Source organism: Schistocerca americana, chromosome 3, assembly GCF_021461395.2.
Source record: "Schistocerca americana isolate TAMUIC-IGC-003095 chromosome 3, iqSchAmer2.1, whole genome shotgun sequence".
Lineage (NCBI taxonomy): Eukaryota > Metazoa > Arthropoda > Insecta > Orthoptera > Acrididae > Schistocerca > Schistocerca americana.
In genome coordinates this window covers 870,950,290-870,963,013 of record NC_060121.1, presented here as the reverse complement: position 1 = coordinate 870,963,013, position 12,724 = coordinate 870,950,290, and the positions used below count along the sequence as shown (strand labels likewise).

The 12,724-nt window shown below is 43.8% G+C and overlaps 1 protein-coding gene across 1 annotated transcript in view; it reads right to left on the bottom strand.

Moving 5' to 3' along the window:
- LOC124606447 (monocarboxylate transporter 5-like) overlaps positions 1-12,724 on the bottom strand; it is a 420,878-nt gene that overhangs the window by 134,016 nt on the left and 274,138 nt on the right. The window contains exon 3 of the mRNA XM_047138429.1: positions 10,798-10,941. Within this exon, the coding sequence (XP_046994385.1) occupies positions 10,798-10,941 (144 nt within the window). The remainder of the gene's footprint in view (positions 1-10,797; positions 10,942-12,724) is intronic.

The following is a 12,724-nucleotide window of genomic DNA, read 5'->3' as shown; positions in this document are numbered from 1 at the left end:
TGAAGAAAAAACTATTAATCGCAAGATAGCTGAAAACACCGAACTCACTTGGACTGATCGCTGATCAGAATTCTCTTGAGAAGGACACATAAATTATGTGTTCAGCAAACTAGCTCGTGTAATAGTTTATTCCACAAATTAAGAGCAAACAGTTGTTACTTTACTCATACTTTGCTTTTTTCCATTCTTATCTGCAGCGTGGAATATTGCTACGGGGTAATTACCAGGAGCTAAGAGAATATCAGGTGGTAGAAGCAAGCAGTCATTTGTGTTGGGATTAGCACCAATGGGGACTTGCAGAAGCTACTTTAAATATCTTCGCATAATGAAGGTGCGTAGCTTGTGCATATGTAACTGTTTAATATATGCTAGAGAAAATGTGGTGAAATCCAGCGTGCTATGTGATGTGGATGTACACAGTACAAGGAACAGTCACTTGGATTTTCCTTCTTCAAGCTTTTTCTTAAGTGATAACCAAAACGTGCTTTTAGTTTTTATTTAAGCTTTTTTACTTTCTGTGAGGCCATATGTAACTGATTATTCCGCGAAATGCAAGTCCACTGTGTAGTTCGACAGAGCTAATTGTTTGAAAAATGCTGAAAGGCGAATTAAGATTCTGATTCTTATACAAGACTAGCAAATATTAAAGAAATGGGGGACTGGAAAATTGTATGAACACATTTGACATCAACGAGAATAATAATGTGTTGTGTGACAAACTCACAGTTAACTATAGTTCTACTAAATTAATTTGTGTAAGTTCCTTGAATACTCCTGTACCCTGGGGAGCACATAGAATCAGAAAATCATGCAAAGTAAGCATTAATGAACACGAGTGGTATGTGGTTAATTCAGAGTACGGATTGAATTATAAAATTTTGAGCAAATTCAAAGGGTCATCAAAACACACGTATTTTCAACACAAAAACGTTACTCTAACATAGAAAAATTGGAAAAATGAATCAGGAAATGATTCAAATGGCTCTGAGCACTATGCGACTTAACTTCTGAGGTCATCAGTCGCCTGGAACTTAGAACTAATTAAACCTAACTAACCTAAGGACATCACACACATCCATGCCCGAGGCAGGATTCGAACTTGCGACCGTACCGGTCACGCGGTTCCAGACTGAAGCGCCTAGAACCGCACGGCCACACCGGCCGGCGAATCAGGAAACTAAGAAAATTTCTTCAGAGTGGAATAATGAACTGATCAAAGACAGCTATAAAATTCCAAACAGTTTCAACTTGTTTTTGGTAGCAAGTTATCAGTTTGTGGTCGTGTGGTTAGCAATACTGACTCTAGATCATGGGGAACCGGTTTGATTCCTAGCAGGGTCGAGGTTTTTCTCCGCCTGGTGCTGTGTATGTGTTGGTGTGCTTACATCATCATCATCATCATCATCGAGGCACAATCGCCGAAATGGCGTCGGAGTAGAAGACTTGCTCCAGGCTCCCGAACTCTCCAGAAGGGAATTTTTTAATATGCAGGCGATTATTTGGGTCTGAAAACTGTTGGTGGATAGCTACACTTCCCAGGGAAAGCATTCCATAACAAGTCCGATAAATTTCAACTTCCGTTTTAGCTTTGTGCTTAATTTATTTTTTACACGTTTTTGTCCACATAAGCAGATCAGTTGCTACCGCTGCTTTACATATTAGTTCATTTTCCGAACCAGAACTTCGTAACACACTGGCGTTCGAAATACTAGGTGAAATTGCTTGGTAAATGACTCGTGTGTAGCGGGCTCGAAAAATCGACTGCAGGTGTCATCTCTGTCGATCGAGATCGTCGGCGATTATTGCTCGTGTGTAGGGCGTCTCTTCACAGGAGACGGCGGTTGCCAGGAACGCTCCGCGCTTGCGTCAGCGAGGCATGCTGGGAGCTTTGCATGGCGCGATCAGCTGGTCGCCACGTGCGCGCATGCGCGTGGGCGAGGTCAGTGCGGAGTCGGGCCGTCTGGCTCCGACAGTGGCGGTCGCGTCACGTGACCTTGACTCGGACGCGGCTGTCAGCTGTTCCAGCTGCTGGCACCATCACGGGCGGGGTGTTGGTTTTGCGGGGGGGGGGGGGGGGGGGGGAAGGGGGGGGGCGGACCGTGCCCCGCGGGCGGCCTACTTGCCAGCATCTGGATCGCGCCAGCCCGGCTGGTGATTTGCGAAAAGCGGTGCGGGTGATTTTCCATGCGCTTTCATTACCCGCTCGAGGGGCACTGGTACCTAAATACCTCGTTTACATCCAAAAGAATGAAAGCGAATACAGTCTAGCGAGCGTTCGTAGAATGTCTTGCTGGCGCATCTCTGTAATATCAGTGTGAAAGTTTAGTTTGCGATGGAGAAAGAGAGTAATGGGCACCTTAGTTTTCAGTCCTGAAAGACCTAAACCGAAACTAGGCACCTGGAGTAGATAATATTCTGCCAGAATTACTGAAGTCCTTGGGAGAGTTAGTCATGATAAAATCATACCAACTGCTATATGAGACAGGCGAAATACCCTCCAACTCAAGAAAAGTGCAGTGACTTCAACTGCAAAGAAATCAGATGCTGACAGGTGCGAATATTATCGAACCATCAGAACCCATGAAAGCTGCCTTATTGTTATTATTATTATTTTAACTGATAATCGATACACACATTTCACTTCATACAACGCTAGTTACAATCATGAATGAAGCGAGTACGTCATTTTGACAAAGCAAACAAAATGACTTAGGAAATTTTTTTTAGCAAACGTGGAACTTCGCACGGAATTAACTCCCCCCTTTAGGATTACTCTAAAACCTTGCATGTACGTCGGTTGACGCTATTAGCTGGCTTCGCATTGTAGCTAAGGGAGAAATTTATAAACGGGACAATCTGTCGAATGGCCAGCATTTAAATTCTGCTTATTTGCAACTGGAGACATTCATGTTAGGTTCTGTTTTGTGTTTCAATGGCTGTTAAATCTCATATGTTTCCTGATGTCTGGAGCGACAAGTGAAGCACTTAAAGATTTTATTCAAGTACGTCTAAGGAAGAAGCCTCCATAAAGTACGAATAATGTAATGTAACACACACATACGATTACTTAATAAAGTGTATTTGGTCTGCTGAAATGGATGTAGCATAATCAAGGGAAAAGTTTATTTAATTATTAAGGTGTTACATTGAAAGCTCTTAAAATAACACCGATAATTCTATGGAGTAGTTACAATTACCTTGAACGCAGTCCACAAAAGCAGGTCTTTTGTATATGTTTGGTCAACTTTAATCAGCATAATAATGCATATTCGTATTTATTTAGCCTGAAAGAGGTTATCCTGCTGTTCATTTTTAAGAAAAATAAGTACAAAGGCTTTTGCATCTTCATTCCGTTCCTACCTGACAGAGGCAACGATGTAATGAAATTATCCTCTTTCTCGCATGAACTAAAATCCACCTGATGATTAAGGCACACCCTTCGAAATGCATTGTGCAAAAGGAAAAAAAAAATGTCACAGTGATTAAACAGGTTTTCTTAATCCAAATATTCATTCGAGCACACTCGCAACACAAGCACCATCAGTGAGCAAATTGATATTTCTCTTTGTTCGGTACTTTGTGCGCTGAATCTGAAGTGCCTATTCTATCAGCGAAAGCACGTCCACTCCTGTCGACTTCACCGCTCCCGCAAACACGTCGATAACAACAGCAGTTCGCATACTAAACGGCAGGTGAATGTCCTCTTCACTTCGAGGTCTGAAGCGAAGCGCACGAGAACTTCCTTTGACGGTTCACTGAAAGCTCCAGAATCAGTGAAACTCTAGTGAGCACCTGCGCATACGAAATGAACACGCGCAGATGGAAATGAATTGCGCCTTGTGAACCCGAAACGGCGAAACGCCTTTTGTTGTTGTGGTCACGTTACCTCGACGCGCAAGGGGTAATAAGAGCAGCGAGCGAATTTAAGGGATGGCACTGAGGTAGACTTTTAGTTTGAATGCGTAAATTGAAATTTACTCGAAGTTTTTATCTTCGTCTACCTCTACATGATTACTGTGCAATTCATAATTAAGTGCCTAGCAGAGGTTTTACTGAACCACCTCTAAGATACTTCTCTACCGTTCCACTCTTGAACAGCGCGCGGGAGAAACGAACGCTTAAATCTTTCCGTGCGAGCTTAGATTATTACTTTTATTTTATTACGATCATAATTCCACCCTATGTAGGAGTGCGCCAACAAAATATTTTCACTCTGAGGAGAAAGTTAGTGTCTGAAATTCCACGAAAAGATCTTGCCGCAAGGAAAAGCGCCTTTCTTTTGATGATTGCCACCCCGATTCGCGTATCGTATCCATAGCATCCTCTCACCTATTTCGCAGTAATACATACATCAAAAAAAGTTTTGCATCACTTCGGTTCCGAGAGTTCCGGAACCTGTACAGAAAACTGGAACGGACGTCAACATAAACATCGTTTCGGCCCTTTTTATTGCTAATGAAAACCACACAATGCATGTTGTACCACCATACAGCGAGACCTTCAGAGATGGTGGTCCAGACTGCTGTACACGCCGGTATCTCTAATACCCAGTAGCACGTCCTCTTGCATTGATGCATGCCTGTATTCGATTCGGCGTAGATCCCTCAGAGTGGTTGATAGGCCACGTCGTCCATAAACAGCCCTTTTCTATCTATCTCAGGCTTGTTCGATATAGTTTATGTCTGGAGAACATGCTGGCCACTCTAGTCGAGCGATGTCGTTATCCTGAAGGAAGTCATTCACAAGATGTGCACGATGGGGGTGCGAATTTTCGTCCATGAAGACGAATGCCTCGCCAATACGCTGCCGATATGGTTGCACTAACGGCCGGAGGATGGCAGTCACGTATCGTACAGTCGTTACGGCGCCCTCCATGACCACCAGCGGCATACGTCGGCCCCACACAATGTCACCCCAAAACAGCAGGGAAGCTCCACCTTGCTGCACTCGGTGGACAATGTGTCCAAGATGTTCAGCCTGACCGGGTTGCCTCCAAACACGTCTGCGACGATTGTCTGGTTGAAGGCATATACGACTCTCACCGGTGAAGAGAACGCGATGTCAATCCTGAGCGGTCCATTCGGCATGTCGTTGGGCCCATCTGAATCTCGCCGCATGGTGTTGTGGCTGCAAACGTGATCCTCGCCATGGACGTCGGGAGTGAAGTTGCGCATCATGCAGCCTATTGCGCACAGTCTGAGTCGTAACACGAGGTCCTGTGGCTGCACGAAAAGCATTATTCAACATAGTGGCGTTGCTCTCAGGGTTCCTCCGAGCCATAATCCGTAGGTCCCGGTCATCCACTGCTGTAGTAGCCCTTGGGCGGCCTGAGCGAGGCATGTCATCGACAGTTCCTGTCACTCTGTATCACCTCCTTGTCCGAACAACATCCCTTGGGTTCATTCCGAGACGCCTGGACTCTTCTCTTGTTGAGAGCCCTTCCTGGCATAAAGTAACAATGCGGAGGTGATCGAATAGCGGTAATGACAGTCTAGGGATGGTTGAACTACAGACGACACGAGGAGTGTACCTCCTTCCTGGTGGAATGACTGGAACTGATCGGCTGTTGGACCCCTTCCATCCCATAGGCGCTGCTCACGCATGGTTGTTTACATCTTTGAGCGGGTTTAGTGACATCTCTGAACAGTCGAAGGGACTGTGTCTGTGATACAATATCCACAGTCAACGTCTATCTTAGGTTCTGGGAACTGGGGTGATGCAAAACTTTTTTTGATGTGTGTACAAAACGAGCTGCTCTTCTTTGTAGTTTTTCGATGTCCTCCGTTGTTCCTATCTGATTAGGATTCCACACCGCACAGCAGAATAGGGCGGACAAGCGTGGAGTAAAGCAGTCTCTTTAGCAGACCTATTGCATTTTCTAAGTGTTTTCCCAATAAATCGCAGTCTCTGGTTTACTTTCGCCATAACATTATTTATATGGTCGTTCCAATTTAAGTTATTCGTGATTGTAATCCCTGAGTATTTAGTTGAACTGAGCGACTTTAGATTTGTGCGTTTTATCCTGTAACCGAAATTTAGCGGATTATCATTAGTGCTCATGTAGATGACTTCATACTTTTCATTATTTAGAGTCAAGTGTAATTTGTTGCACAATACAGATACACTGTATAAATCGTTTTGCAGTTTGTTTTGACCGTCTGATAACAGCATCATCTGCAGGCAATCAAAGACGGCTGCTCAGATTGTCTCCTAAATCGTTTACACAGATCAGGAACAACAGAGGGCCCGTAAAACTTCCCTGTAGAACGTAAGATATTACACTTGTTTTACTGTACGACTTTTCGTCTGTTACGGCGGACTGTGACCTTTCAGACAGGAAATCACGAATCCTGTCGCACGACTGCGGCGATACCCGATAGGGGTGCAATTTGATTAGAAGTCCCTTTTGAGGCACGGTGTCAAAAGCCTTCTGGAAATATGAAAATATGGAATCAGTTTGACATCCCCAATCGATAGCACTCCTCATTTCGCGAGTATAAAGAGCTAGCTGTGTTACACAAGAACGATTTTTCTGAATCTGTGTTCACGTTTTGTCAATAAATCGTTTTCTTCGATATAATTCATAGTGTCCGACACAGTACATGTTCCAAAATCCTACTGCAAATCGAGGTTCGGGATGTGGGTCTGTAATTCAGCTGATTGCTCCTAGTTCCTTACTTGGTGTGACTTGAGCTACTTTCCAGTCTTTTGGTACGGATCTTTCTGTGAGCGAGCGGTTGTATATGATTGCTAAGTATGGAGCTACTGTATCAGCATACTCTGAAAGGAACCTGACTGGTATACCTGCAACCTCAGGTCTTGCCTTTATTAAGAGATTTAAGCTTTTTCGCTGCATCGAGGATGTCTACTTCTATCATCAATCAAATAGGAGATATACTCCAGTGAAATTGGATGTCTCTGTTTGAAACACCGCGTAATTATTGTGTAAAGGGTACACGTTCTGCCTTTCCAGTCCCACCAATAGGGGCAACGCTGCAGAAAATTTTACGTAAAACAACTTTTATGTCGAGTTGAAAGAACCAGCGAAAGCAGTTAATGAATAAGATTTTGACTTTGAGAAGAGTGACGCAAAAACACTCTCAGACAAAAAAGTGATGCGTCCAGAGGACAGGAACGGATGCAAATGTAAGTCGCTACACATACACGCCATCGGCGGGTACGTAACTGATTAGGAAAGCAATTCTCTGCGACAGGTAGAACGGAAACTGGAGCGCATCAGTAATGTTGGTGTTTAGTGTTGTTACCAAGCCTGGTAGTGTGTATAAGAGGTGTGGTCAGTGTCAGACGTTAAGTGATCACTGAAGGACGTGGAGTTGAAGCGTACTGGTGTGAGTCAGCGTTTTTAGCACTTGAAGAGTTTGAAAAGGGCCTCATTGTGCGTCTCCATTCGCCGACTGGTCAAATCTTGCAATACCCAGATGTGTGTGTGGTGGCAGTGGTCCGATATTGTAGGACATGGGAATGTGAGCGCAGGCATACTCGCTGTCAAGCCTCCGATCCACCACATCTGACCATTACATTACATTTATACTTGTTCCATAGAACATGAATATTACATTTCGTAATGATGTGGAACGTGTCAGTTTAACATAAGTTTTCTGTACACAATACTTTTTTTTACGGTTACTGCTACAGATCTAAAAATTCACCTATTGAGTAGATGGAGCTGTCATAAAGAAATTCTATTAATTTCTTTTTAAATTTTGGTTGGCTATCTGTCAGACTTTTAACGCCATTTGGAAAATGACCAAAGATTTTTATGGGACCATAATTGACCCCTTTCTGTGCCAAAGTCAGGTTTAACCCAGAATAATGAAGATCATCCTATCTTCTAGTATTGTAACTATGCACTAATGTAATATTTTTGAACTGGGACAATAACAAATTTCATAAGTGAATATATATATTGCGAAGGTACTGTGAATATCCCGAGTTCCTTAAATAAACGTCTGCATGGTGATCTTGGGTGGTCTCCAGCTATTATTCTCATTACACTGTTTTGTGCAATGCATATTTTTTCTCCTAATGATGAATTACCCTAACATATGACGCCGTATGAAAGCAGTGAATGAAAATAGGCGCAGTAGGCTCATTTACTGATACGTTTATCTTCAAAATTTGCAATAACCCTAACAGCATAAGTAACTGAACCTAACATTTTCGGTATATCATCAATGCGTTTCTTCCAATTCAATTTCTCATCAGTGAACACACCCATAAATTTTGAATATTCTGCTTTAGCAACAGACTTCTCAATGTCTATATTTATCAATGGCGTTATGTCATTTATTGTACATAATTGCATGAACTGTGTTTTCTCAAAATTTAGTGAGAGTCCATTTGCAGAGAACCACCTAATAATTTTCAGAAAGACATTATTTACAATTTACTCAGCTAATTCTTGTTTGTTGGATGTGATTACTTCACTTGTATCATCAGCAAAAAGAACTAGCTTTATGTCTTCACAAATATAGAGTGGCAATTCATTAATATGTATTAAGAAGAACAATAAGGGACCCAAGACTGAACCCTGTGGGACACAGTTCTTGATACTTCCGCATTTAGAGGACTCTGTTGATTTTTGCAGACTATCTGTACTGTTAATTTCAACCTTCTGCATTCTTCCAGTTAAATATGAATTAAACCATTTGTGCACTGTCCCACTCATACCACAATACTTAAGCTTACCTAGAAGAATTTCTTGATTGACATAGTCAAAAGCCTTTCAGAGATGCAAAATATCCCAATGGGCGATGTTCGGTTATTCAGAGCATTTAATATTTTATCAGTGAAAGCATATAAAGCAGTTTCTGTTGAAAAGCTGAGAGGATCGTTGAATAATCCACCAAGCGTGATGTAACCCCTTCATACATTTGCTTGTCATCTGAGAACAACTCCAGACAACATTCTGTCTCATCCAGCACCATTAGCCGGAGACTAGCTGCAGCTGGACTAGTGAATTGCCGTCGCATACGTAGGTGAACGTTAACACCACAACGCGAACGACTGCGTTTGAAGTGGTCCCATGTCTAGATGGAGTGCTGATGAATGGTAAGCTATCGGGTATGATTTCAGCTCACAGCCGGTAGTGATTGAGGCAGCCCTGATGCCACAATGGTACATCACACGCATCCTGCGTCCTTATGTGTTAGCTACCGTGCGACGCTATCATGAAGATATTTTTCAACAGGACAGTGCTGGTCTACTTCTACATCTACATACACACTCCGCAAGCTACCGTACGGTGCATGGTCAAGGGTATCTTGTACCACTGCTAGTTTGTGCTTTCCTGTTCCACTTGCAAATAGACCGACGGAAACACGACTGTCTATATGGTCCACACGTCTCCGCACGAACTTTAATTTCTCGTATCTTATCTTCGCGGTCCTTACACGAAATTTACGTTATCGGCAGGAGACTCGTTCTGCAGTCTGCCACAAATATATGTTCGCTAAGTTTTCTCCATAGTGTACGGCGAAAAAAAGTCATCTCCCGTCAGGGCATTCTGATTTGAATTCGCGAAGCATCTCCGTAGCACTTGGTAGAGCAGACCTACCAGTAAAAAATCTAGAGTCTCGCCTCTGAACTGTTTCGACATCTTCCTTTAATCCGATCTCCTGGGGATCCCAAACACTCGAGCAGTACTCAAGAATTTATCTCATTTACAGGTGAGCTACGCTTTCCTAAAATAATTGCAGTAAACCAAAGTCGACCAATCGTTTCCCCACTACTGCCCTTATGTGCTCATTCCATTTGATATCGCTTTGCAGCGTTACACCCAGATATTTAAACAAAATGACTGTCTCAAGGTAGCAAACCACCAATGCTGTGTCGGAACATTACCGGGTTATTTTACTCTCTCATCTGCCTTAACTTACATTTTCTACGTTTAAAGCAACCTTCTATTCACCACACCAACTAAAAATTCTGTCCAGATCATCTGGTACCCTCCTACAGTCACTCTACGACACCTTCCAAAAATGGTTCAAATGGCTCTGAGCACTATGGGACTATGGGACATCTGAGGTCATCAGTCCCCTAGAACTTAGAACTACTTAAACCTAACTAACCTAAGGACATCACACACATCCATGCCCGAGGCAGGATTCGAACCTGCGACCATAGCGGTCGCGCGGTTCCAGACTGAAGCGCCTAGAACCGCTCGGCCACAACGGCCGGCTCGACACCTTCCCATACATCACAGTGACACCAGCAAAAAGCCACAGACTGCTGCTCACGGTGCGTCAGATCATTAATTCATATAGAGAAAACTCTCACATGGCACGTGTCTCTGAGAACTGCCTGCGTGATGTTGAGGTACTTCCATTTCTAGCAAGATCCCCAGATATATCTCCAATACGAAGAGTGTACGACCAGCTCAGACGCCAAATCCGTCCCATTGCCAGTATTCAGGATATCATGCACCATTTACGACATTTATGCGCCGACTTGCCTCAGAAGAGGTTGGAACTGCTTTATGACACCATTCTCAACTAAATCAGCGCACACATCCACGCCAGTGCGGGTGCAACGTCTTACTGATGTGGGCTCATGCTGTCAAGTTCTGTATGTAAAATCGACTCCACTTTGTAGCCACTGAAATGACGTCACGTACCCTCTGAGCCCATGAAGTGTCATTTCGTTTCGCCCTCCCATTCTGAATTCTCAACGTTTTTGTCAGGTAGCGCATAACAGTAAATTGTGTCACGCTGCTTTGCTTCAGCTTTGTTTTCTGAGTGAGCAGGAGTTAGCGGGTACTACACGGCTGGGGCTTACCTCCCACGATGGAGTAGGTGGCGAGGATGTGCGCCATGCTGTTGGCGGGTGCGGTCAGGATGAGCCCCACGGCGCTCAGCACGCAGCCCACGAGCGCCACCTTGCGGTACGAGTAGATCTTGATCAGCGGGCCCACGAACAGGCCTGAAACACAACGAGAAAGTGTCCGTGGGTCAGTACCTGGAGCTGCGCTGCTGACGGCGGCGTCTTGTACCTGTGGGAACTGACTGGGGCGTGACTGCAGAGGATGTTGTGTGGAGAAGGATGTGGGACGACTATGTGGGATGGAAATTATAAATAGCATGTACTTGTTACGTGATGCGTGAGATCGCAGCCGGAGCGAGAAAATGGGGAGTTCGTGCCTTGTTTGGGATGAGATGGGATGAATGGGTCAAGGTTGGAACGAAGGGTAGGTATCAATGGATTATTTCATTGTCTGGGGCATGGAAAATATTGGCGAGGAGGTTACATTGAGAAGGTTGTAAGATGACTATATGAGATGCAGCTGGTGGATAGGGATGTTGTGGTAGGAGGCCAATGCCAGCTGAGCAAGGGGTGTTTGTTTGCCACAGAATGGGTAGGGTAGGTCATGGTAATAACAAAGACTAGAGTTCAGGAATGTGCCCATTGTCTTGGGTGTGAGACGTAATGAAGTTATATGGAGAATGGTGTGGAATGACTGTATGGTATGGAACTGATGGGCAGGATATAAATTTTAGGAGATGAGAGGGACTCCAGCTAGGCACGGAGATGATGGGTTCGAGCCTTCATCTGGGATGAGATGAGAAGAATGGGTCAGAGTTGGATCGATGGGTGGATTTCATGGATGAGTTCATGGTCTGAGGTGTGGAAAGTATTGTAGAGGAGGTTATATTGAGAAGGTTGTGAGGTGACTAGGCGAGACGAAGCTGGTGGGTCGGGATGTTGATGCTAGGAGATCGATGCCAGCTGAGCAATGGGTGTTGGTTTGGCATGGGATCGGTATGCTAGGTCATAGTAATGACGAAGACTAGAGTTCAGGAATGCGCCCGTTGTCTTGGGTGTGAGACGTAACGAAGTTATATGGAGAAGGGTGTGCAATGACTGTGTGGGATGCAAGTGATGGACAGTATATAAGTGTTAGGAGATAAGTCGTGTTCGAGCCTTCGTTTGGGGTGATATGGGTAGAATGGTTTAGGGTGGGAAGGAAGCGTAGATTTCATAGATGAGCCCGTGGTCTTGAACGTGGGAAGTATTGGAGAGAAGACTATGTGGAGAAGAATACAGGATTTATTTATTTATCGTATGGCATTATTAGAAATCACACTAATGAACATAAGCAAAGAGTAAATCCATAAAGAGACATATAGCTTACAAATTGAGTTAACGGAACAATCAGTCTTACTCAGAAAGTCTTCAAATTGTCCCGTGTAGGCACACAGTGGAGGTGTCTGCACTATATGCTGGATTGTCTATCATTCTGCTATCTGTCGTACGTCGGAGGTGTGTTCAGATTTCGTTTATACAATGAGTAGCACGTTTTTCGTGGTTGGTTCTAATTCGTTTCAGAATTACTCTGGAATATCTTGCGAGGTCAAAGCAAGTCGTTCTTTTCAGCGGTACATCGAAATTTCTTCAGATCCGCAGTTATAGTACCTTCCCAGCCTACTGCAGTATTGCTCAATATCAAAGTTCTTATTTTCTAAGCATTTAACTTCCACAAATGGTGGTTTTATGGAGCGGAATCGTTTGATTTTTATGTTATCAGAAAACGAATGAAAACAAAGTTGTTGTTTGTATTGATTTTTTTAAAAATTCTCTAAGTGTTCATTGTCTTCGGAGTTGTAGTGGAGGTATTTGACTTAGGACTGGTAGCCAGACCGTGGGAGTACTCTCATTCGTGGCCTAAATCATTAGCATTGTGTGGTTTAGTTCGATATCTATTTTC